This window comes from Ostrea edulis, chromosome 3, assembly GCF_947568905.1.
Source record: "Ostrea edulis chromosome 3, xbOstEdul1.1, whole genome shotgun sequence".
Classification (NCBI taxonomy): Eukaryota; Metazoa; Mollusca; class Bivalvia; order Ostreida; family Ostreidae; genus Ostrea; species Ostrea edulis.
Window position 1 is genome coordinate 87090479 of NC_079166.1, and position 27716 is coordinate 87118194.

General features: G+C 35.7%; 1 protein-coding gene across 3 annotated transcripts in view; it reads left to right on the forward strand.

Annotated features, from left to right (window-relative positions):
* The window catches only part of LOC125676180 (uncharacterized), a 53597-nt gene that overhangs the window by 22974 nt on the left and 2907 nt on the right, over positions 1-27716 (forward strand). For 2 of the 3 annotated variants that reach the window (XM_048914076.2, XM_056159308.1), the window contains one exon: positions 993-1338. In XM_048914076.2, coding sequence (XP_048770033.1) covers positions 993-1263 — 271 coding nt within the window. In that variant the 3' untranslated portion in view covers positions 1264-1338. Of the gene's footprint in view, positions 1-992; positions 1339-27716 lie in introns of those variants that run through there. The other variant, XM_056159309.1, reaches the window with a different exon arrangement.

Below are 27716 nucleotides of genomic sequence, written 5' to 3' on the forward strand. Positions count from 1 at the left end.
GAGAGAGAGAGAGAGAGAGAGAGAGAGAGAGAGAGAGAGAGAGAGAGAGAGAGAGATTTTATATTTGGAGAGAGTATGTTGATGTATACAAATTGTTAAATATATATGTCGATCTCTCTGTACCCGTCAATATATAAGGTTCATAACGGGTGTGACCGGTCGACTCACAATCAGTCCACAGGGGATGCTTACTCCTGGAGGGCACCTGATCCCAGATGTCCAGGGGTGCGTGTTTGCCCCACCCTCTGTTTTGTATGTCTGAGTGACCGCTACACGTTACATTATTTTCATTCAAATACGGAAATTGTATGGAGAACTGTTAACCGTCAACATTCATATTTTTACGAATCATATATTATAGTGTGATTTGCTAAATATATGTCTCAAATGATCACCAATAATAAAAAATGAGCAGTTAATTAAAATGAAAGAAATGCAGTTTCAAAAGGTCATATAAAACCCAGAGTAAACATGTTGCAAATGTTGCTATTAAGTGTTTGAGTTCAAGAGTTTATGTTTTTAAATATCTCTCTGAAAATACCCCCTCCCCCCAAGTGTCGTCAGTCATTCGAACGGAACAGCGTGCAATAACAAAATCCTGTTAGTTTTTGTTAACTGTGTATCATTTAACGTACCGCTCAGAATCTTTTCACTGATATCTGTTTATCACCGTTCCCGGTGAAGAGGTGCAACACACAGGCCCATGCTAGGCACTTACGGTTTTTGAGTTTGTGGATATCGTTAACGTAACTCACCTGCTGTTTATGTGGTCTTATCCGAAGACCTGAGGGACGCACTGATAGAGATAAAAAATAGGAAGTAGAAAATACTATTCGGTTTATATGTGTTTAAACAACTAAGCTCAAGTTTCGGGGAAGTTGTCACATGGGTTCTTTTTATAGAAACTAAACTAGTGTCTTCTTGAAGTGAAACTTATTGCTTTAATATATAGTATTTATAGCATATAATATATAGGGTGGTTTTTTTTTCAGGACACCAGTGACACTTAACGGAAGTTATGTGTCGTATAAGGATGGATTGGGGAATGTGACATTAGCCACCACAAACTTCACAAATACTACGAATTCAAATCCACAGGACTCTGTCAATGTGACTGCCGCGGTGGTGTCCTCGCTGTTGGCCATCGTAGTCGTGATTGGAATAATTCTGTTTTTCTGGTGTAGAAGAAGGATACGGAAGAGGGGGAATCCGAAGTATAATGATGGTAAATACACTATTCAGCTAATGAATTTAAATACGTGAAGTCTGTTTATTGATTATGCGTCCCTAGGAGAATGTTTCACTCATATCTAGATATCACTAGCTGTTTGTGAAGTGTCGTCATCTAGACCTACATAACCCCAAGGGAACATAGCGGTGAGGGTTCTGTATAGTATAGATATTTACTCTGACTCCGGACCTTGGGGTTTTAAGTATTTTCCTCCAAATGACTATTGTCAATGCCAAAAGTTAGGCAAAGGAGCATATTCTGATAATGCTTTGTTGGATTGAACGAAAGTAAACGTGGTTAGCAAGACGAAGATTATTCCATCAATAATGAATGCATATCCATAATAATAAAACATTGTCATGGGCAATGGCTTTTATGCTGGTATCTCATGGGGATCCGGGCTAGAATAGGTCCTCGGTACCCCCTGCTCATCGTAAGAAGCGACTAAATGGGTTATCATTTGAATGAGACCGCACAAACCGAGGCGTCGTGTCACAGCAGGTGAGGAATGGTATAGATCCCTCCCTGCTAAAGGCCGTAGGCGCCGAGCATAAGCCTAAATTTTGCAGCCCTTCACCGGCAGTGGTGATGTCTCCATAAGATTGAAAATTCTTGAGCGGGACGATAAACAATATACCACCACCACCTGTGGGTATTTTCTTTATTTTATGTCTATCATACAATGGTTTCCCAATTATCCACAACTGACTTATAGATACCCATCAAGTAGGTTTTTTTCTAACTTTCAACATTGAAAATTTGACATTCCTCAGCACGATTTTTGTGTATTATCATAATTTCTAATGTAACTGTATATTTTTTTCTGATTTTAACATAATTAGTCTGTTCATGCCCTTCTGACACCGTTTATAATGGAAGCATTATCATTCTTTGGTTATAATTTAAATTAAACTGTATCACGTGGGGATTCATACATTTTATTCCACTTTAAACCATTGATATTTATAACTCACATGGGGATGGAGCAATTTTGATATAGATTTGTATACATCAACGACGTCATCAAAGGTGACGATAACGAACGGTGATCAATCTCATAACTATTATAAGGAATAGAGAATAAAGAGTTTGACAAACACGGAACTCTTGATTTACCTGGGTTTCGATTAGATGCATATGATAAGTGAGCGTCCCCTGTCGACTGGACACACCCGCCATGAGCATATATCCTGATCAGATAAACGGACCTATCAACAAAAGTCCTATGTCTTTATCTGGTAAATAGGGTACTCCTTAGTCAAAATCGATGTGCCAAGAACGGCCTCATAAATCGGTATGACCCATATCAGAGAGCATGTGCCTGAATGGCAGGCTGTATTGGCAAATAAATCAATGATAACAGCCATGAATCTTTAAACGAGACATTACAGAGTCTGTAACATCAACTTGTTTAACAGTTATGACATATCAAATGTTGCAATATTTGCTCTTTTTCATTTGTATTGTATAATTTTCCATTTGTATTCTATATTTTCCATTTGTATTGTATATTTTTTCCATTTGTATTCTAACTTTTCCATTTGTATTGTATAATTTTCCATTTGCATTCTATAATTTCCATTTGTATTGCATAAATTTTCATTTGTATTCTATATTTTCCAGTTGTATTGTATAATTTTTCATTTGTATTGTATTCCAGGGATTGTTTATTTTGATTTGTTACGAAGGATTTCATTAGTTAACGTTGCTTTGCGAATTGTTTACTGATGTAGACATGCGCAGCGAACATGGCTGTAGCAATGAGGATTCTTTAACGTGCCAATACCTGCCACAACACAGGGTATTTGTTTTTAAGGTCATATCGGAAAGACCCGTGATTCTTACTTCTAAATGCCGAGTGTTTGGCAAAGGAGCAATCACTACCTATGTTTATTGTGTTAGGTTTGATGCGGCAATGGCGGGAGAGTGACTCGAACTCACGACCTTCCTCCCACAAACCAAGCGATATATTACTGAGCTACCGTAACCAGGTCCATACAAGACTAGTTATTTAAAAAAAAATACGTAGCTAGCAATGGCGAATTCAGCCCCCCCCCCCCCCCCCCACATGATATATTTTTATAGAACTGTCCAGAAAAGCTTGCACATTTTATTTAGTCAGAATTAATCAGATTGAGGGAACTTAGGCCCATAGGTCCCCACCAATGCGCGAGATGTTGAAGACCCGGTCAAGTTCAGGAACCACGTTTCCCAGGAATTTACCGTATTTCCTAAATGCAATGACGTGAAACTCCCTCACCCAATAAATGGCTTTTATGCGCCTATTGTGCATATTATTCAAACTAGTCTCTGGCTGATCTAGATAATTCTGAACGAAAGAAAGCAGTAATCTGCTGGGGACTGTCTTAAGACCCTTAGTGAGTCCAGGGCAAAGTCTTGGTGGTTGGGGCGGGTGGTTGAGGGTGGGGGGCAAAGTCCCGTTAAACAGGTGCGTTCTGAAAAAATAAAACGTGCATTCATGCTTTTTTCGACATGTTTATACAAATTAAACAAAATATCATATTTGTGAAGGGCGGGTTGTCACCCGGAGCAAGATTCGTCATTCCTAGCTATATACATGTATATTCAACTAGTCCTATATGGAACCGGTCGCGGTAGTTCATTGATATACCCTTTGGTAGGTAACCATTAGGTTGCATGATCGAGTTCTACTCGTGGCATGGCTGCATCAAACTTTAGAAGTAAATATACAGACCGTGAAGGGTACTACTACACAACTTGCACGGAACGGTACGAAACGATTATGGTACGGAACGGTAAACGTTTTGCACGAAACGCTTTGCACGAAACGCTGACCACTTTGTAGGCGTGGTTTGTACGTTTTGTGAACGGTCTGCACGATACGGTAGGCGTGGCCTACTCGCTTTGATTTTTTCGATATTATTTGGTTCAAATAGTTTCAGTCTTATTATAGTATTTTAGATATTGAAAAGAATGTTGAGAAAGAAATGATAATGATTCATTTTAAAATGATTGCTAATGTACGACGCGGTAAATTTCATTTTTGCTTACTAGATCAATGAACACATTGGAATGAGAACAAATTATTTTTTTTTAATTTCGAAAATAGAAGAAAAATACGCAAAAGTGATATCGTCACGGAATAGTGATTAATCAAATTTTATTGATTCGTAGCTCTACTCAATATGGAATGGTCGACGCGACCATTCATTCTGAGTGTCGTTAAAATACATTTGCAATTTGTATATTTCAGGCATCTTCCTAATGACAGATGTTGAATAAACCTTTACATTTTATATACATGTGTACGTGTATGAAACAGATGAAAGGATTTAAAGAAATTTCTCTTTCAGGAAAGATTGAAATATATTTGGGCTGGGAGAGGGTTGTGAACGCTAAGCATGGTCTGCACGCTTTGATTTTTTCGTCATTTTTTGTTTCATCCTGGGGTTAATTTAAACAAAGAATAGTTTAATGACATAGGAACACGTTGGAATAAAAGGAATTAATATTTTTTAACTTCGGAAATAAAGGGAAAAGATATATAAATTGTATCGTCATGGAATATTTATTATTCAAGTTATTTATTCATTGCTCTATTCAATTCATTGAAAAAGTCGCGGCTGTATCGCTATTTTTGTACATTCAATCTGAGTGCCGTTAAAACACGTGTGCATTTTGTATATTTCAGGCATCTTCTCAAAGACACATCTTGAAAAAAAACTATACATTTTTACATACGCGTATGACAACAGATAAAATGATTTAATTTTTTTTCGTAAGACGGTTCCCGTGTTTCGTGAGGGGGGTACATCTGGACATATAATTAGCTAGTCGATGAGAACCTGTCACCTTGGATAAGAAGGGAAGATACAAAACAAAAAGAAACAATCAAAATATGATTGAAATAGATTGAGAAATAAATAATATAAATGAATAGATAAAACAAATAATTACTAGCCACGGTAATGATCAACAGATATGTGGGCGGATCTAACATCCAATTTTAATTAGATTGTTGCATTTGCCTCAATTTAAAACCTATAGAAAACTGTATTCATTTTTGAGAGACAAAAGATATAAACACCTCTTTTGTCATATTTCAATTGCCCCCGCCGATTTTCACACCTTCTGTAGTAATGTTGATTTAAAATACCCGGATTAACTTACCTCTATTGTGGTAAAAAAAAAAAAAGGACCTTGGAATTTGCGTAGAATATACAAGTTATACACAGATCAGTCTTTACATTATGCAGACAGTTCTGATAAACGATTTTGATGAAAATATGTTTATATAAACAGAGAAACTTGATCATAGAAATGTAAAAAGACAAATGAATTATTCCTATATACAAAAAAAAAAAAATAAAATAAAATAAAAAGATAACGAGGACAGAAATATACATGTCTCTGCACTTGCAAGAAACTATCAAGGGTGAGAAAATGGTATAGGATTTTGCTATTCCTGGTGGTATTATAATAAACTGTTTTCTTTCGATTATTTGTAAATTGTCACTGGTGAAAGCCCGTCTTAGAGACATTTTTAAATAATTGCTTAAATTCCCAACAATGTTTAGCTGTCCTACATCCCATGTCGAAATTATTTGCAAGGTCTGTACGTTTCTAAGGGCGTGGTTTGAACGATTTACATGTTTCTATTGGCGTTGTTTGATCATACACGGACCGAATATTGCCCGAAACGATTTGCACGGAACGGTGAACGGTCTGCACGAAACGCTGAACGGTCTGCACGGAACCGTGAACGGTTTACACGGAACGAATCGAAACGCTTTGGAGATGTAGTAGCACGCTTCAGGATCTATAGCTAATACTTCACCAAACGCATGGTTATTTAAAAGTGAGGATCACCGATAATGTGAGCTAACAGCAGACACTCCGTGTTGCTATGGGCGTTGGCACGTGAACGCCCACTGCTACGTCACTGTGCGCTGAGCATAGTAAGTATATTTGTGGTACGTCACCGGCCTACGATGATGGTGTAGATTTATACTGCTGACTGTCCAGTAGGAACCCTAATACACTAGGTTTGTTGCGGCGAGGCGACGATGGTGGTCGACCCTCGGATCCCTTGGAAACGGGGATGGACCTTCTTGAAGATCTAGGGATGGTTAGGTCCTCCAGAAGAGCGGCCTACAGCTGGTGACGGCTTAATATAAGTGGAACTTAAACTAATGAAATTCTTCGTAACAAATCAAAATAAACAATCACTCGGATACAATACAAATGAAAAAAATTGCAATGCAAATGGAGATTATACAATGCAAACAAAAGAATGCACAATGCAAATGGAAAAGATAGAATACAAATGGAACATTTTACAATGCAAATGAAAAATATCAAATATTGCAACGGTTGGCATGCCATAAACCTGCTTCGGTTAAAAAAACCTGATCATACGCAAATCAGCCTTTTGCGTATGCAATAAGTTGAGGGATAAGAACAACATATTCAGGTAATGATGGAATATTGTTACATGAATATGGAAATTTAACGAGAGAGAACCTGCGATATTCCCATTTGACATTTTAAAGTTTAGGACTTAGTTTGCCGCTAATATTTATTCTCAGTAAAACATCTACATGTAATAGCCTAGTCAAATTAAGCAAATAAATGAGACAACATTGAAGAAATTGCAACACAAATCATTTTAAGCAAATTTTATTCTTGATCATGTATATTTTCATGTCTGAAAACCTGAACTACAAAATCTTTGCACAAATCAGGATTTTGGGGTAAAAAGTATGATTTCGTTTAAAAAATCCCCAAAAATCGGAAATTGATCATCATTGAGTCATGATGAGCGAAATAATATTTCTGAACGCTATTATTCATCAATGATAATGTGAATATTAATGTCTAAAGAGATGAAAATAGTATTACATGTCCAAAGCATCATTTTTGGGCCAAAATTGAAGTTTTGTATGGACAAAAAAATCACCAAAAGCAGGGAATTCTCAATCGTTTACTTAAAGAGAGTCAACTATATTTCTGAACAAAATGGTTTATCATTCTGAAATGTAAATTTTGATATTACAGATCATAAAAAGTTAAATCTTTGCAGAAAATATCATTGGGATAATTAAATATGATTTTGTTGAAATATCACAGAAAATCGTGTGATCGTATGCGGCGTTGATTTTTATTGGATGAAATCGTATTTCTCAGCGATACTACTTTCAATGTGCATCACAACAATTCATTTTGCATACATAGACGAGAGAAATTGTAGCAGTTATTGTCGATTTATCATTTACATGTGTTTTAAATGAAATAAGCAAATATATTTGGTATCAAATTCTGAACTAGGAATCTACGTTAGCAGTGTCATTTTCTAGATCATCTTCTACTTCACTTTGTTTTATGCCATTACTGCACATGCCTCGGCATTCACCACAAGCCATTGAACAATCCAAACCTGATTTACGACAAGTACATCTTTTGGAATCACAATTTGTTTTACAGTTATATTTAATAATGTTAAGAAGGTGTTCAGGAGCAGGTTTAAGTGTCATTTTCATCGGAATAAACATGTTTTTCTCAATTCTCCATCCCCACTCAGTAGCATCACGCACAGTTTGATCTCCTTGCCAGATCTGACATTGGAAATACGAGCAAAGACTATGGTGACTGGCAGCATCAGGCGTGGGAGGTAAAGTTTGAACCATGACCGGTGTACATCTGTTTTGTACAGCCTTAGACGTAAATTTTCGCCACCGCAGAATCTGTAACCCTTCGCAGGGAATCCCGCCATACAAGCACGAAATTGCCTACTTTCCAACTTTTATCACTGTATCTTTGTCAGAATTACTTGCAAAGAAAACATCCGCTTGTTCTCTGAAATATCCACTGGAGATACATTTCTTAAGCACCATTCCTTTCCCAATACCATATAATCGAGAGGTTGTGTCACAACCCGAGATGGCATGAACAAATGGCAAATGTTTGCATGTAGTTGGACCAAGCACCTTTCCGGTTCTGTTTATATTCCATATTCTACAGGTTTTACCACTTGTTTGCTTTGCTGACCGAAAAAATAATGTTTTTGTAATGATCACGAAAATGATGGCAAAGAAGAACTAGGATGTCAGTATCCTCTCCTATAACAACTGTTATTCTGCTTTCTGCACAGGCAAGGGCAGTTTTCGCTATGAGAAGATCAGCATAGTCATCAGCTTGAAGTACCCCAATGCCTTCATTTTGCATTTTTGAGGCCAGTAGATTGATGAATTTCTGTTTGTTCCTGTTATTGGCAAGAAAAAGTTCTTTCTTCATCTTGCATGGCATGGTCTCCGTGAATAAAACATCTGTTGTTTTATGTCCTTTGGATCTCCGCATGTGTGTAACATCTTTCATTGTTGGACAATCTGGATATCCATCAAAAACTACAATTGCTTCTGGATAAGTCCTCTTTACATGGCCAATGTAGATTGAACATAATTTTGAAAATGTTGTTCCCACCTCCCATGGAATTATTTGTAAAAGCGATCCCCCATCCAAGACGTATTGGGCATCCTGTTCCATTTGACCGTCAGCCAGACACTTATCGTCCCAGATGACGTCAGCCAACACAGCTTTAGAAGCTTTACGTGGAAAGCCATTGTTGTCAAACATGGAAGGTGGTAAACTCGATAGCTCAAATTTGAACAACTCTGAATTGGCTGTAAAATGTCCATCCCCAGCTATCACTAGACACTGAAACATGAGCTGTGGGTCTATTTGAATGCATGGAGTATCAGTATCTTCTTTGTTGGCTTTTTTGGAATTGAGAGGTACGATTTGATGTTTTCGCTTAAAGGAATATTCCGTCACAAGCTTGTTTGACATATCCTGTATTATATTCAGGCCAACTTCTCTTGCTTTGTCAGCATTAACATGCTCATCAGCAGTTACGCCAGTCTCAATGTTGCGGAGGCAAAGATTATCAAGAGTAAAAGGATCGTGGTCTCTAAGATAGTCTATGATTATATTTATGTCTTTGCAATCCCTCTGAGTTCTAGAATTTGATGCTTGGTATTTTGTTTTAGTGAGAATCTGCATGGCCCCATTAACCTCAGAACAAACTGACATTGAAAGAAGCCACATATTTATTTGCGCTTCTCCAAGACCACGGCCGCGAGTCAAACCTCCATTGGACTTGATGCTTCGCATTAAGATTTGCTCTATTGCCAGATCAGTAGAAATTCCTGCCCAAAATCGATTGGTCCTTCGAATTATATGATGACCTTTGCAAAACATTTCGTGGATGTCAGGATGGCTTGTTTTCAATGCTTGCATTTGGTTAAGGTAGATATAAGCAGATTTTGCATTTTGGTTATATCCCGTGGCTGCAAAGTATGGGAGCATATCTTGAATTGATTCGAGATGGAGTAACCAATTCCCAGTTCGTTCAGCAATCAGGAACTTTCGGAGTACTGATATCATTTCCATGAACGTTATCCATAATGTGGCTGTTCTCGACTTAGATAAGATTGATTTCTTTCTATTGATTTCATCTTCAAGAAATTGAACGACTCTTTCTTCTTTAAGATCATCTACTTCCAAGTTTCCCTGCATCAACGCATCATAAGGTGTCATGACAGCTGCTTGTAAGGAACCTTCTGGCCCTTGGAAATTTGACTGGATCTTTTCTAAAAGTAACGCAGAGAGTGACATGTCAAGCAGCATATAACCTCTCACTGCTCTAGAAACTGTCTTGCCATTCATCATGTGCATCACGCTATTCGGGGCATACACCAACTCCAACAACTCCTTAAAACCTGATCCTGCCATTATATGTCCTATACTTCCTAAAAAACTCATTTGAGTATGGAATGGCCCGAGACGGATAATCATGTCCTTCAATTCCGTTTCTGAAGTAATCATTATAGATTTTCAATAAAGCGGTTGATCAAATGTTACGATTGGTACTTTTCCATACGTCCTTGCTTCGGCATCGATATACTTCAAGGTACTATACACACATGAAAGATCACTCGGGTTCATGTCAATAACAGGTAAAAACTGGATTGAAGATTGCCCTGAAAACTCGCCTTTGTTGATTGTTTGCATTGTACCTGCCCAGCTAGGAATTGGAGATTTCAATGGCAAAGCAGCTTTTATGATGAGGTCAACTTTCATAGAGCCTAGCGTTGGGGAACGAAGATGTTGAAGTTCCAAAAATTTCATCTTAGACATGGCATTATAGCAGCATGGTTTGAAGTAAGTTATATTGACTTTTCCAAGATTGGAAATGTCATCTGAAGACACGTCTCTTCTCAATATTCTACGGTCAAAAAAACCTTTCGGTTTTGGAGTCAAACATGATATCATCCCCATACCGTGGAACGTGTGTTTGCCATCTAATGTGTCTATACTGTGGTCAACCTTATCAGCAACAAATTGGAGACAGTCGTTTACACCTACGATTTGCTTTTCAGGTGATCCTTCAACTGAAGCACATGCTTCAAACTTCTGGATTTCGGAATACGAGGAGCAAAACCCAATACTGTACAAAGAATTTACAAGGAATCGTGATCCATAAAGGCGATGCATTTGAACTCCTAATCCTAGTTGCAGGGGACAAATCAATGCTCGCTGTCGTGTTTCTTGTATAATTGCTTGTCCTATGGACGTAGTTTTTAAGTTGGATGACTTCTCTTTCACTATTGTTCTTAAAAAAACTGTAGACTTTCAGACACTATTTCTAAATTCTTTTGAAGCTGTGGTATTTCTGCAGCAGCTGGATAGATATGTTTATCAAGTTCGAGGGCACAAATGTCATCCCTTATAAGTTCTGCTGCAGTTTGTATTATCTTCCTTTTCTCTTCCTCCATGATTTCATTATTTAAGCCTTTTAGATACAAACTGTGCAAGATACTTGAAGCCGTTTTGCGAAATCTTATAACATATTTCCGTCCTTGTTTGTCTGACATAACAACGCGATCACCATAGTGTTCCCTCAACTTCTGTTCCATCCATTTTGTTGTGTAAGCTTTTTCTCGACAATGTGATTGTATTTTGATGACTAAGTCGTTGGCAGTTACTTGCTCCTCATAAGAATCATTCAAAAAGCTAATCATGTCATCAAATTCTGATTGCAGTGTTGAGGGTCTACCGCTTACATTCTGCTGACATATACATTTATCTGCAGAGAATTTTCTTTGGCATTGCTTTCGAGGTTTTGAAATTGGTACTGCATACATGGTGGTAGACTGCCTCTGCTGCGTGCAGATCACTGCCTGATGCTATTCGACCCTTTACTATCCTTCCCCAGTCATCGTTTCGCTTTTCACAATCTTTCAAAAGCGTGGTTTTATATTCTAGTGTCCGAACTGGATACCACTTGATTCTAGATCCTTTTCTAACAACTTGCTGACCGCAAAACAAACAATCATCACGAAAATCAAATGAATAGCTTGAAATCAGTGTTGATGGTGTTGCTTCACACTCACTAGAAAATAAGAAGTGTGTACTCTTTCGTTTAACAGTCTCTTTTTCGATGTAGTGAGCATGGATGAATTCACAGCGACATTTATCATGAACTTTTTGCATTGGTTTGGTGAACAGTTCTTTGCCTCGTTCTCGGCTGGCAACATTAATGTATTCGCTACCTTTTGTAGTGAGAACAACAGCATCTTCTGGCTTCACGGTTCCACAGCAAATCACACAATTAATCCCGTTGGTAGGCGTTTGGTTTCTGAAATGAAATGAAATGAGCAATATGAATTTCATAATCAACTGACAATAAATGGATACGATAAAATTACATCACGATAACAATATTATATACATGAAATTGATACAGAACTAAAACAAAGTAATTAAACAATAATTGAATGTAAATTTGAAAATCGTCTGAAAAAGACAACTCAACTGTATAACAAACGGGATGATTTCAGCTTCTCCATCGTCAACTTCCCATATTTATGTAGCAATATTCCATTATCACCTGCATATGGTGTTTATATATCTCAACTGATTCGATATGCAAGAACTTGTTCTGCGTATAGTCAGTTTTTAAATCGATGTAAGCTACTGAGAAACAAGTTGAAGGTACAGGGATTTCAACAGTCTCTATTGAAGTCAGCATTTCGCAAATTCTATGGTCTTTATAACGATCTACTTCGTCAGTACAACCTCGCATTGGGTCAAATGCTGTCTGACGTGTTTCATACCGATTGTTAAGCCGTTCTTGGCACACCGATTTTGACTGCGGATAACTCCGTTTACCTGATCAGGATATGGAGCTCACGGCGGGTGTGACCGGTCAACAGGGGGTGCTTACTCCTCCTAGGCACATGATCCCACCTCTGGTGTGTCCAGGGGTCCGTGTTTGCCAAACTATCTATTTTGTATTTTTTTATAGGAGTTATGAGATTGATCACTGTTCGTTATCTTCACCTTGCATAGGCCTAGTCTTTGTACAAAACTCAAATCATCCATTATGTCCAATTAAAATGGAAATTGTACTCTCTGAAACGGAGTTCCAAGGAAATTTAACATCAAAATAATAAAGGAACTGCAATTATTCATATTGTTTTTACCATTTTTTTGGAAGGATGAAATAATTTTTTAAAAATACGAATTTCTCACCCGAACTGGTTTCCAAACTTTAATAATTCGTCTGCAAAGGGATGATGTCATTTGCATTTTTATCAGAGAAAATTCGCAATAAGCCTATATTATGCATTAATCATCACGAATTAAGCATTCAATTGATATTATGAAATTATATAATATATACGGGGTGGAAAAGGCAAGTAGATATCACAATTTGCTTGGTTTATTATTCATTTTATCTAATCGTGGAAAGACATTATATTGAGAGCTTAACTGCAAAACATCAATCAATGCAGTAATAAAGTTAAAAATGATTGATATTAAACTTACCTCATATTGATTGGAATCCGAAATATAATGAGAAAAAATATCAGTATATTGAAGGGACGAACACATTAGATTGCAGCATATCCATTATGCATATGACGTCATACTGATTCACCAAAACAAATAGCACGACAGCCCAACAGTACCGTTGTCAAAATTCGTATTTTAAAAAAAGTCATCAACATTTTTTTCATATCTGTGCAGTGAGTTCATATTTCAGGTTTTCATATAATGTTTACTTTGAAACTCTCCACAATATAAAGTTGAATTTACTTATGTTGGAATTTCTTCAATGTTTATTTTCAAATTGACTAGGCTATTACAAAATATCAATTCAAATAAATATGTTCCAAATACTTATGACTATCAATTATCACTCATAGTGTAAAAATATCTAACAGATGAGCATATGTGATGTAGTGTAGTGGATTTTTTAAAGCGATCCTTATGAAAATAATTGTAGTTGTTGATTGAGCGGTGAACTTAGACCTTGATGCAAAATAACCCCCTCCTCGCTACACACATACTATTACTTGGTTTTATTTCATATTCAAGATGATAGGCATTAGAATTAAAGGTGAAGATAACGAACAGTGATCAATCTCATAACTCCTATAAGCAATACAAAATAGATAGTTGTGCAAACACGGACCCCTGGACATACCAGAGGTGGAATCATGTGCCTTGCAAGAGTAAGCATCCTCTGTCGACAGGTCACACCCGTCGTGAACCCTATGTACTGTTCAGGTAAACGGAGTTATCCGCAGTCAAAATCAGTGTACCAAGAACAGCTTAACAATCGGTATGAAACACGCCAGACAGCATTTCACCCACTGATAGGTTGTATTGACGAACTAGATCGTTATAACGACCATAGAATTTGCGAAATGCTGACTTCAATCGAGACTGTTGAAACTCCTGTACGATCAACTTGTTTGTCAATAGCTTACCTTGATTTAAAAACTTACTATACGCAGAACAAACTCTTGCATATCGAATCAGTTGAGATATATAAACACCATATGCAGGTGATAATGGAATATTGCTACATGAAAGGTGAAGATAACGAACAGTGATCAATTTCATAACTCCTACAAGCAATACAAAATATATAGTTGGGCAAACACCGCGGTTGAGTTAAGGCTTTCCCCATAAAAATTTTAATACCAGTGCTGTACATAAATATACTTTACCGCACTGGCACATTGCACAACATCACAATGAAAAATACGTCATGACGAAGGTCATGACGTACATATCTACATTTCCTTTTGTGGTTGGAAATGTCAAAATGTTGTTTCGTTATTTACCACCGCTGTCAAATGGTAATCTGCAATCGCGTAAAAGTTTCCGTCAAATGGGTTATATTAATTCTCTTTGATATTGAAAAAGTTTCAATTTCTTCTTTATATAGCATACATGCTAAAGTAATATCCATATTATATTGTGATCTTGATATCGCCCCTAATCCACACGTATAGTTACTTTCACAATGGACTCATTTGCATAAACAGGGTTTCCGTACATAAAAATTTCATCATTGGCACGACACCCCGAGGTTTTTAAGTGAAAGATGTTTGATTTATGTGACATGTGAACTTCAGTGCTAAAGGAAAGTTAGGGGAGCAAAACCTGGCTTCAACAGAAAATATGTTTTTCAGGCTAGATTCAACTTCGTATGTGCAAAAATCGCTGCATCTTGCATATTCAATGCAAAATTTAGACATGTTACAATTCACAATAAACGTGCTCTCAGCACTTTTCAAATTAAGAAATTAGTATGTTTTGAAGCTATATTAACTTCAACTTGCATTGATATCTGGATATCGTGCCAATTCAACGATTTATACATACACGATACGTTTTTATTTTGATATTTGATCACGTGATACAGAGTTGATGTAGAGACTGTCGGTCTGGTGAAAATGTATAAGAGGTCAATATGCACTTAATGATATATACATATTGTTTATGTAAAAAAGGGTTGTGTTTACAGAATTTGTCACAAATTGATCTGTTTATTAACACTTTTTCCCTGACATATTTCTATGGCCCTACTTAACACAACTGCAACGGACCCCTGGACACACCAGAGGTGGGATCATGTGCCTAGGAGGAGTAAGCATCCCCTGTCGACCGGTAACACCCGCCGCGAACCCTATATCCTGTTCAGGTAAGTAGAGTTATCTGCAGTCAAAATCAGTGTACCAAGAACGGCTTAACAATCGGTTTGAAACACGTCAGACAACATTTGACCCATTGATGGGTTGGATTGACGAACTAGATCGTTATAACGACCATAGAATTTGCGAAATGCTGACTTCAATCGAGACTGTTGAAACCCCTGTATCATCAACTTGTTTCTCAGTAGGTTACCTCGATTTAAAAACTGATTCTACGCAGAACAAGCTCTTGCATATCGAATCAGTTGAACTTAATGTGCGACTACATAGGCCAGAAGTGGTGTTAATCAAATATGGATTGTAAAAAATTCTAAGGAACTTTCAGTTAACTTGAAATCGCAGAATTTTTCCCAAATCATTAACATTAAAACCTATGACTTTTCAACACTATATACGACCATTCCTCACGATAAATTAAAGAGTTGACTTTTTGACATCATAGACAGTTGCTTCTTCAATAAAAACGGAAAACGGAAATTTTCATATCTAGTGATCAGTCATTCAAAAACTTACTTTGGTAAACATCAATCTGATTCCACGCACTAGTACTCTGAAGTTGAAATAAAAATATGCTAGAGTCCCTCATTGACAATATCTTCGTGTTGTTTGGTGATCAGGTCTTCCAATAGTCTGTTGGAATTCCCATGGGCACGAATTGTGCTCCTTTGTGATCTGACCTGTTTCTATATTCATATGAAGCAGAATTTATTTAAAAAATTCTACGTGAGAAGAAACAATCTCTCGCTGCGGCCTTCAATTCGGCATTTAGATAAATCGATGACGTTTTGTCTATTAACAACAATAGCTTTCATTCAAATGTCGATGTGATGTATCCCTGTGAGCTCGAAATAAAGGACACCACATAGTCTTCCACTTCTGCCTCATACTTAGATAGTTTATTGAGAGTAGGCATTAACAACAAACTGACAACTCAACTGTATGACAAACGGGATGATTTCAGCTTCTCCACGGTCAACTTCCCATATATATGTACCAATATTCTATCATCACCTGCATATTATTGTCTTTATACATCTCAACTGATTCGATATGTATGGACTTGTTCTGAGTATAGTCAGTTTTCAAATCGAGGTAAGCTACTGACGAACAATTTGATGGTACAGGAGTTTCCACAGTCTCGATTGAAGTCAGCATTTCGCAAATTCTATGGTCGTTTAACGATCTAGTTCGTCAATACAACCTATCATTGGGTTAAATGCTGTCTAACGTGTTTCATACCGATTGTTAGGCCATTGTTGACAAATTGATTTTGACTACAGATAACTCTGATTACCTGATCAGGATATAGGGCTCACGGCGGGAGGAACTGGCCGACAGGGGGTGATTACCTCTGGTGTGTTCAGGGGTCCTTGTTTTGCCCAATCTATATATCTTATATTGCTTGTAGGGGTTATGAGATTAATCACTGTCCGTTATCGTCGCCTTTCATGAAGCAACTGTTCATGATCTCAAAACGTTCAATCTTCAATTTATCGTTGGGGATACTGAAACTGAAACTGTATCGTTAGGGATGATTGTTGAAAAAGAATGTTTAAAAGTCATTCACTTTCATGTACGTTTTGATAGAAACAAAAGATAACGTTTTGTCGCAACTCTACACTTAAGCATAAGAGTATTAGGATCATTTTGAATCAATAAACAGATTCATTTCATATTTTTAATTCTGCGCAAGGCATCCTCTCCCTACGTTCTAAAGCAACGAAGTTCAATCATTGTTTGAAAGTGGAAGAATTTTAGAAAATGTGTCCACTTTTAGCATTTACAATTCAGCTCGTTGGGATTCTGCAACTAAATGTGAGTTAGATTCCAAAATCACATTTTAAAAAAAGCGTCAATAGACCGAATTAAAAGAAAATAACGGTATTGGATTTGGATTTTATAAATTTGACAAAGTGATAATTTGTGATATGGTGTATTAGTGCTTTCACATATGTGACTGATTGACATGGGATGCTTACTCCTCCTAGGCAAATACAAAATGGACAGTTCGGCAACCACGTCCCCCTGCATATACCGGAGGTCTGTGTATGCCCATCTGTACATTAAGTATTGCTTATAGGAGTTATGAGATTGATCACTGTTCGTTATCTTGTCAACTTTCATTTCTAAGTGAATATCAAAGGGAATACTTTAGAATACAAACTGAATAATATGTAAGCATGAGCTATATGATAAAAATTCTAGTTTGTGGTTGGAGATGATTAAGAAGAAAGGCAAGATAGATATTACATTGTAAAATTCTAGAAGTTTTTAACCATATTTTCCTATCTTTTTAATCAAGCACGGAAAATGAGTTTGTTCGGCTTCAAACTGTAACCTTAGTATTTGTTCTTCAATCCTATATTAAAAACTGATTTTGGAATTTAAAATCCACAACCCCGGTGTAATAACATGAAAAGGAAATATATCTAACTTTTGACTCAGATACACTTATCTGTATTATTTCTACATTTTACTCTCACTTATGTTTGGATCAAGTTAAAATACATCATCAGATATCCGTGGTATAAAACGAAAACGAGATCTGCCGCGGATATCCGACGATTCTTAACATATATCAACTCTGAATTTACAATCTGAAATGTTTACATCTTAATTTAATAGATAGGGCGGAATTTATTTTACTGGAACTAGTTTAGATAACACTTCTTCTTGGATTATATAAATGATGAAATGATGTTAAGAAAACTAATTATCAAGTGTTGCTATGATCATTCATATCATTAATTAACGCACGCCTAAGAAACCTAACCACGTGGTATACTATGAAGTTCTAGAGCTAAATATAGCCAAAAACAGCGTGCGAAAAAAAATTTGGAGTCAAATTCGTCCAAGGAAAAGAGCTATGCATGAGGGAGATAATCCTTAATTTTGAAATGAATTTCTAAATTTTATAACAGCAATTAAATAAACATCCGTATTTTCAAGCTAGTAACAAAGTACTTAGCTACTGGGTTGTAGAGACCCCCGGGGACTAACAGTCCACCAGCAGAGGCTAAACGTTCTTATTATATCAGAAATTCAATCTATAATGTATAAATATCAGGATTATCAAATGCAAAAGTTCAAGGAAAACTACAGATCACTCATCAATATCAAAGAATGGAATACATCATTGTTATTACCATTACAAAACATAAATAGTAAAAAAAAATAGTAAAAAAAACTTGCTTTCGATGACGATGGAATAACTGTATTCCATTTCCATTGTCAATGACAGTGTAGCGTGTGACAGCGTGGCGAGAATTTCATCTTCATCGAAAGCAAGTTTTTTTGTGACTTGCCTAGATGGTCGAGCGGTCTAGCGCGCTGGTTACACGCTGCTAGGAGATTTGGTTCCGCGGATCGTATGTTCAACCCCGGGTAGGGGCGGAATTGGGTATCCAAATAAAGTGACATTTTCTGTGTTTTATATTCAATATTTCTTTTTGGTTAATCAATCCTTTCTCTACACCCCCCCCCCTGTAAATTCTGACTAAAAATATGCACTTTTTGTTTGCACATTACTACCGTGCATTAATGTCAACATCAGGGACCCTATCACTAAACATGCTAAAGTGTATTTAAAGATATATTTTAAGATTTGTTTTGATTAAATAAAATGTTCTCTTTAATAAATTAAAAAGAAAGAAATTTTGATGCAAAATAATTCATGTGTTTTTATGTATATACATCCTGATATTCAGTAAAATGTCCTGATAAGTCATTTGTACAAAACTAATTTATTTTTTACATGTTATAAACCCATATTCTAATTATGTTTATGATTTTTGATCTAATATTAATAATTTCATATTAATTTGCGATTATTATTCTGGTTATAACTAAACAAGAGTGTGAGTGTATAACACTCTATCATGTCATCAGGTAATTCCAATTTTAGGAGTAAATATTAGTGTAATGTCCTGATGAACTTTTATGATTGTTGACATGATATCTAGGTTTTTCTATGTTTTGTCTTCTTGAGAGAAACAAAAATATCTTTTTAAAAAAACCAAAAAAACTTATTGATGTCAGAGGGGGTGGGGAGTTGAGAGAGACTGATACACATGCACTGCCCAGGTTCACCTTAATCATGTTTACTGTTTAATGACTGAGTCAATGTGTCAGTTTGTTTATTCATGAAAGTGGGTCCTGTGTACATGTGTGCATGTGTGTATACACACACAAGTGAAATATAAGCATATGTAAAAATCATAAATAGATACATATACATACATATGATATTTATTTTCTTAATTTGTTTAAGAATTAGATCCTACCTGGTTCAACCATAATTACAACTGTCCGTCTCGTTCTCAACCGGCCAGTGTTGAAAAAGTGTAGGGGTTGCCCTCCATTGTGGTTTAGCTTTCTGCGTTGTGGTCTGGGTGATAGCACCTAGCTTTATTTCTCCTCCATTGTAACCCAAAATTCGATCGATGCTTTTGATATAAATTTAGTCTTAATATGCCATTGTCCACGGAAATATTATAATTTTAAATATCGGAAGGATTGCCCCGGCCCCGGCACGTCCAAATATTTACCATACTGTCCAGGAAGTTGTTCAGAGCACTGTAACAGTCGCAAGTGACAAGACATATCCGTCCTACATCATATATTTGAAATATATGGCATTCACTAAACGCAGTGTTCGAAAAACCGCAGAAATCACACATCTAATGCAATATATGATGCATGTTACGTCTGCTCGCTATTTTTCCCGTACTTGTATAAAGAGCGGCATTACGGGAGATAACTCTTCCAAACATTCTAATAATCTTGTAATATTTTTTCATTTATGGTATGTACTGTTCATTTTTATAATTTTCATTTGCAATGAGTTTATAATATTCATTTACAATATCAAAAGTTATTACCTATAAAATAAAACCATACAAATTATATTTAGATAGAAATATCAAGTAAACAAGATATTGGTTAAACTCGCTATGGTCATTATTTCAACTACTTGCTTAATATATTAGATATGAAAAGCCATCAGTGGAATTTATATATTTGTTAAAAAAAACTAGGTTGATCGATGTAATCAATATCATTACATGAAATTTTAATCTCCATTTAAGCTGTACTGCTGCACCAAACTTGCATATTTTATCTGTAATTCCAAGGTTTAGCTTACATATGGCTTTGTCCTTAATTAGAAATACATGCAATCAGAACAAAACATTAATATTCTTTAAATTTAATGTATATTTATATGATATAGCAAAAACATATATTTTTTTTAATATTGTAATTATTTTATAAGGTGTCAAACTTCCATAATTACTGCAATGCATGGACGCCAATTACTGGTAAATATCAAAACCAGTTGTTTCTAAAAATAGAAACATGTGAGGAAATTCCAAAGTACATTTGTCATATCATGTTACACCCTAGATCATAAAAACAAATAACAAAATGGAAAGTTCTATATACCCATCTGGACCATTTTAGTGATTTTACATGCTTTTTCTCTGAGACACCTTCTAAAGAATATGAATTTAAACTTTTACTGTTTATGTCAGGAATATCCTGATTTTGTGTATTAGAGTAAATATGGTACATTTCAAATTGCAGACTGTGAAACTCTCAGTCAGTGCAGGAAATAAATTAAGCAATCTTCAATTTTATGTTCAAGATTTATCTAAAAATTATCTTGTAAACAATGACTGACACACAATATTTGTTTTTGCATACATGTATATCAGTATTCCTCACTAAACTACATGTACAGTTGCATTGCTCAGTTGCGTATAGTTTCGTCCAAGAAAGGGGATAAGAAATTCAAAAACAGTTGATCAACTATTTTCCAACAGTCTCAGCATCTTTGGTTTTCTCAGTGAACACATTCCAGCAGAATGATCTTAAAACAAGTCACAGCCATGTTGGATCCAATTAAATTTTAATGGCCCACAGTTGTGTTGTCATATAATGACGTTGAGTCGTATACATTCCTTAAAAAAAACCCACTTTTGTCTTAATTTTATTTAGAACATCATGAATCTGCACCCACGGAGAGTCAGAGCTAAAAATGTATATATTAAACATGATAAATATTTCTTGCCGATTAATAAGTTTATAACATCAGAATGATCAATTGCAGACTTCACAATAAAATTGAATTGACAGATATATGAATAATTACAAAGGTTAAAGCTAACGTGATCAACCTTATTCAACCACACATCGGTACAGGACTTTCTCATATAAGAATTTGCTAGAAGTTTATGTTCAACGGTGAATATGTTTACTGTCTAGTTATTTTACAAACAGGGGTAAAATTAATAATAATAAAGAGGGCCTCCGTGGCCGAGTGGTTAGATCATCGCGCTCAAAATCACACGGCCTCTCACGTTTGGTCGGCGCAGATTCGAATTCCGCTCGCGCCGGTAAGTGAGAAAGTTTCCCAGTTTACTTTCGGAAAGTCGGTGGTCTCTTACTAGGTACATATGTATCTGGGTTCTCTCTTCCACCAATAAAAACTGGGTGCCTTCAGATAATTGGAAAATTGATTTTTTAAAATGTGATTTTCAATACCCTATAAACAAGTTTGAACATTATTAAAACTTTTTAACAATTACACTTTGAAGAAATAATTAAAATAAAATGTTGATAAAATGATTTAATTTTCCAGAACTAATCAGAAACAAATTATCGATGTAGTAACCCAACAGAAATATCTATACATGTATATATAGTCAAGAAAATTATCTTTTGTTTTAACTAATTTGTACACGAACGGCGCACCATAGGTCTCTAGATGGGAAAAAACCCCCTTTTCTCTTTGAATTCTTTTTAATGAATTAAATTCGCTGTATACGTTGGCGATTTTATTTTAAAAACAATGATATTATAAACAATGATATAAATTACACTCTTTAATCAAAATGACGCTTCAATAATGATATATTGAACGTTAGAAGCGAGGTTCGCTCATGACCGACTAGGCGGGATCGGAATCCGGAAAATCGCAGATCAATTTAGGTACAAATATATTAGTATCTATTAGTTTGTAGATTGTATTTTCATTAAAAAAACTGTCTTGTAAATTTAAAAACTTACAAATTCATTCAACACTATATCAGCAGCTCTGGATCGGGTACTACATCGCTAACATTCTTCCATTCTCCCCTCTCGTCTGACACTATGTACAATACACGTACTGTGTCACCATGTGTGTGGTTGTGCCTGCTTGTCTGTAATTTTCTTTGTCACTCACCTGTGAGAATATCGGATGTAGCCGACCTTGTTAATAATCAAAATAAAGATTTTAATGTGTTTTATTTGGCTGTTGATTTTGCTTGGATATTTAATATCATAACAAAAAGATTTATTAAATATTCCACTTGTTATATGAATGCTCGTCCTTCTTTCTATGGGACATCGCTTCGATGGTTGATCCGATACGAAAGAGTGTAAAAATAAAACCGGAACAAGGTGACCGTTTGAACCCATTTTATAAATACATGTAGCAAGGCAAATGTTTTGAAAAGTACATTTAGTAAGGAAGTTTGATTATAATTATGTTCAAAATATTATAAGTAATAAGTAAATAAACAATAAAAAGACTAAGTATTTGCATGTCTTGTTGAATATTCAGCTGTCCTCTCTATGGAATATATTTACATGTATCATTTTGAAGCGAATATGAATATAAATATTTGAAATTTTCTATTCAATATTATCAAAAGTGTGTAAGGTAAATACCGAATTCTAGCATTACTATTAATCAATATACATGGTTTTACTAATTATTGACATTAAATGAGAGTTGCTATCAAGATTAATGATCGTCTAAAATAATTATTCAAATGCAGAAGCGCGCACATGATTTAACGATGAGAAGTAAATTGATAACCCTGTTTTACTTTGATTGACAAAGGTTGGCCACCACCCCTTCTATAAATTAACCAAAATCAATTATAATGCAGATACACGCATATTCCAACTTATTTCAAGTTGAAGTCTGCACCCTGTATTTCCTACAGCTATACTTCTACTATTGCATCCAAACTTTTTAATTATAAACAAACTTTGCAGTGCTTAGATATAGACCATCTTATACGTTATCCACCAACATGTTCTTGTTCTTCATCTTTTTTCAACTACAGTCCAGCTGGACATGTCATTACTGGTGATGTTAATATAGTTGAAAATGAGGACCTCAAATCACTTATTCTTAAAGGTCCTAAATACAGAGAACCTCGGTCTTTTAATTGGCGACAGCACTTCATCTCTATTATGAGTTCTGTCGAAGATTATGCCAGACGATGGGCTAAATATGAAAAACAAGAACTTGATACATTGTCAGAATGGGTTAAAAGCATAAGAGGGATATTAAAATCCCGCATTAGACACATGAAAACAAAAGTACGTACCGTCTATCCTTCTGTGTTTAGTAAACCAGAAGTGATAAAAGAATTAGATAGGTTACATGAGGAATATGTTCCAGCTGACAAAGCTAGTAACAACATTGTCTTTGTTTGTAAGTCTCATTATTACAACTGTATTTTAAACGAACTTGGCATTAATGCCACTTTTGGTAATCATACTTATACTCAAACTGCCCTTTCAAAAGATGAAATTCTTCAAAACCATGCTTCAGTTTTAGACACATTTAATATTCCAGTCAATGGGTCGAATGAATATGAGTTGTCGTACCTATACTGGATTCCTAAACTACATAAAAACCCTTACAAACAAAGATACATTGCTGGATCCAGTAAGTGCTCTACCAAGCCCCTATCTTTGCTCCTCACGAAAATGTTAACAGCTGTGAAGGAGAAACTTCAAACTTACTGTGCGACTACATATGCCAGAAGTGGTGTTAATCAAATGTGGATTCTAAAAAATTCTAAAGAACTTTTAGTAAACTTGAAATCACAGAATTTTTCCCAAATCAATAGCATTAAAACATATGACTTTTCAACACTATACACGACCATTCCTTACGATAAATTAAAGACTAGTCTTTTTGACATCATAGACAGTTGCTTCTTCAAAAAAAACGGAAAACGGAAATATTCATATCTAGTGATCAGTCATTCAAAAACTTACTTTGTTAAACACCACTCTGATTCCACGCACAAGTACTCTGAAGTTGAAATAAAAAATATGCTAGAGTTCGTCATTGACAATATCTTCGTGGTCTTTGGTGATCAGGTTTTCCAACAGTCTGTTGGAATTCCCATGGGCACGAATTGTGCTCCTTTGTTAGCTGACCTGTTTTTATATTCACATGAAGCAGAATTTATTCAAAAACTTCTACGTGAGAAGAAAAAATCTCTCGTTGTGACCTTCAATTCGACTTTTAGATATATCGATGACGTTTTGTCTATTAACAATGATAGCTTTCATTCATATGTCGATTTGATATATCCCTGTGAGCTGGAAATAAAGGACACCACAGAGTCGTCCACTTCTGCTTCATACTTAGATATTTTATTGAAAGTAGACATTAACGGCAAACTAACAACTCAACTGTATGACAAACGGGATGATTTCAGCTTCTCCATCGTCAACTTCCCACATTTATGTAGCAATATTCCATTATCACCTGCATATGGTGTTTATATATCTTAACTGATTCGATATGTAAGAGCTTGTTTTGGGTATAGTCAGTTTTTAAATCGAGGTAAACTACTGACAAACAAGTTGATGGTACAGGGATTTCAACAGTCTCGATTGAAGTCAGCATTTCGCAAATTCTATGGTCGTTATAACGATCTAGTTCGTCAATACAACCTCGCATTGGGTCAAATGCTGTCTGACGTGTTTCATACCGATTGTAAAGCCGTTCTTGGCAAACTGATTTTGACTGCGGATGACTCCGTTTGCCTGATCGGGATGTGGGGCTCGCGGCGGGTGTGACCGGTCAACAGGGGATGCTTACTCCTCCTAGGCACCTGATCCCACGTCTGGTGTGTCCAGGGGTCCGTGTTTGCCCAACTATCTATTTTGTTTTGCTTGTAGGAGTTATGAGATTGATCACTCTTCGTTATCTTCACCTTGCATACATGTATGAAAATGGTGAGCATTGAAATTGAATGGTCAAATTATTTGTGTGAACAATATGCTTGTTGATTTTCCAGTTATATATATGTAGCAAGAACTGGACAACGTAATACGGCTAACAACCTCCATGCAATATCAATTTTATTGATCCTTCCACGATATTATGTATAAATCACATGACATTTAACTTCTATGAAATACATGTACATTAACATTGCTGTTAGATTATTTTGAGTTTGTAACGAAGTGATATATAATATCATAAATATTAATGATAAATACCGTCTTATTACCAGCCCTTACCTGAATGCGGATTTAATGATTCCATCTCAGTCCGGTTCTTTTATTAATATCCCAATTAGCTGCGATGTCCCGAGGGAAAAATGGGTTTAAAAAGCGTTTATCAGATTAATTTGTTAATCAGACAAAATAACTAGAAGTAAGGATGTCTTATGATTATCAACAGGGCACAATACATAAAGGTTATAAATGTTTTATGGATAAACAAGGCGAAAACAAAAACCGGAAATACGTTTTCTTCGTAATTTTTTTGGGACTAGTTTTACACCCTAAAGAATAAATAAAAGCCATTTATTAAATAATTAGGCAATTTTCATTCACCAAATTCACATTGAAGACACTTGGTGATTGTCTTAAAACACAGTTAGTAAGATATTTAAAAAAACACAACATAAAATGTTAAATCGGCGAGTATCAATATTGGACATGGCGGGACATATGTCCCGGACAACATTTACACCCACCCCTTATCCACAACTTGTCTACCGCAGGTCTAGATCCAGTCTTCAAATTTCATGCAACATCAGGGTTGTCACTAGTGATTTTTTTTTTTAAAGCGAATACCAGACTCATGGTTTTATAGGCAGCAGGATCACGAGTCATGTGAACTTTTTTTTATAATCGTTTACGCGGTGAGCAATGCACTCGTGTCATCACTACAACCCGACCTCAATATGACAATAAATTTAGATAGGATATTCTCATGATTCTGATAAAAATAACTACCGAACGACTTGGTAAAACATAGACTCCGATATTTTTGTTTTTAGATAAGTGAATAACAAAAGCCTCATTCTTGGCATTCAATTTAATCACCCCTATAGGTGAACAGGACTTGTGGCACATGTCGATATGCGATGTCCGACCTTTAAAGCATTTGTTTGACTCCGAGTTTCTTAAAAAAATCATAAAAGAAAAATCCGGATAGAAACGGTTGTTGAAATCAGTTGTTGATGTAAGCGTTTGTATGTGTCAGAGTGCAAGTTTAAGAAAAGCGAATAGTGCATCACCGTATAAAACGGATACGATACGATCATACTTTGTAAATCACCACTCGCTAAGATTTTCGAGTGTCCACTATTTTTACTCGCTATTTTTCAAATCTACTCGCATTTTGCGAGTATTTCTCGCTAATTTCGAGCCCTGTTAATCCTGATCTATAACTGCCGTTTTGCTTCTAACGAATCGTCCATGTATATTTCTGGACTGCTTTGATATAAACTAAATGCGACATCGTACAGTGTGCGTTTTCGAGCTTGAGTTTGTTTACAATCGTAACGTCATAATGAATGTCGTAAAATGAGAGAAAAAAAGTAAAAAAAAAAAATAATTGTTTTGTTTTAATTGATTTTTGTTAGTTTATTAACATTACTTTAAAAAAAAACCATTTTAATGTTCTACTTTGTGCATACGAAATAAAACACACGCATCCTCATATTTACGACTTTAAAAAGTATGGAGACTCACTCGCGGTAAAATTACCACGAGAGTACATCCTTAAATGAACTAAGACATCTATTTTTTTTTATTCATGTATATTATTCTAGTAGACACAGTGGTTGTCTTTCTGTACAATGTTGAAACAAGTTTCTCCTAGTTTTAGTGGAATTTTTGGGTATTTGAAGGCACATATTTCGTGTTAAGGTGTTTCAACAGATATAATTTATTTTTTCTTAAATTACCCACAACATAGCTTAATTATATAGCAAGTGATGTTGAATGAAAAATGAATATACACATTTTTAGAAGAAAAATTCAGCATTTACTGAGGCTCACGTGTTTGCATAAAATCGGATATCTTGTTGCCATGGAAACGCGAGTCAAAGCACATTTTTAAAGGTGTCATGATTAAAGAACCGAAGTGTGTATACTTTGTGTAAAATGTCATCAAATTCCATGTCAATCGTTTTCCACACGTTTTGATGCTTACAGAGAATGGCTCTTAATATATATAACTCACATGAGGATGGAGCTACCTTAATATACATTTATATACGTCAACGGTCACGATAATGAACATTGATCGATCTCATCACCCCTACAAGGAAAAGACAATAAAGAGTTTGGCAAACACGAAACCCTCGATATAACTATTGTGGGGCTGTTTGCATAGG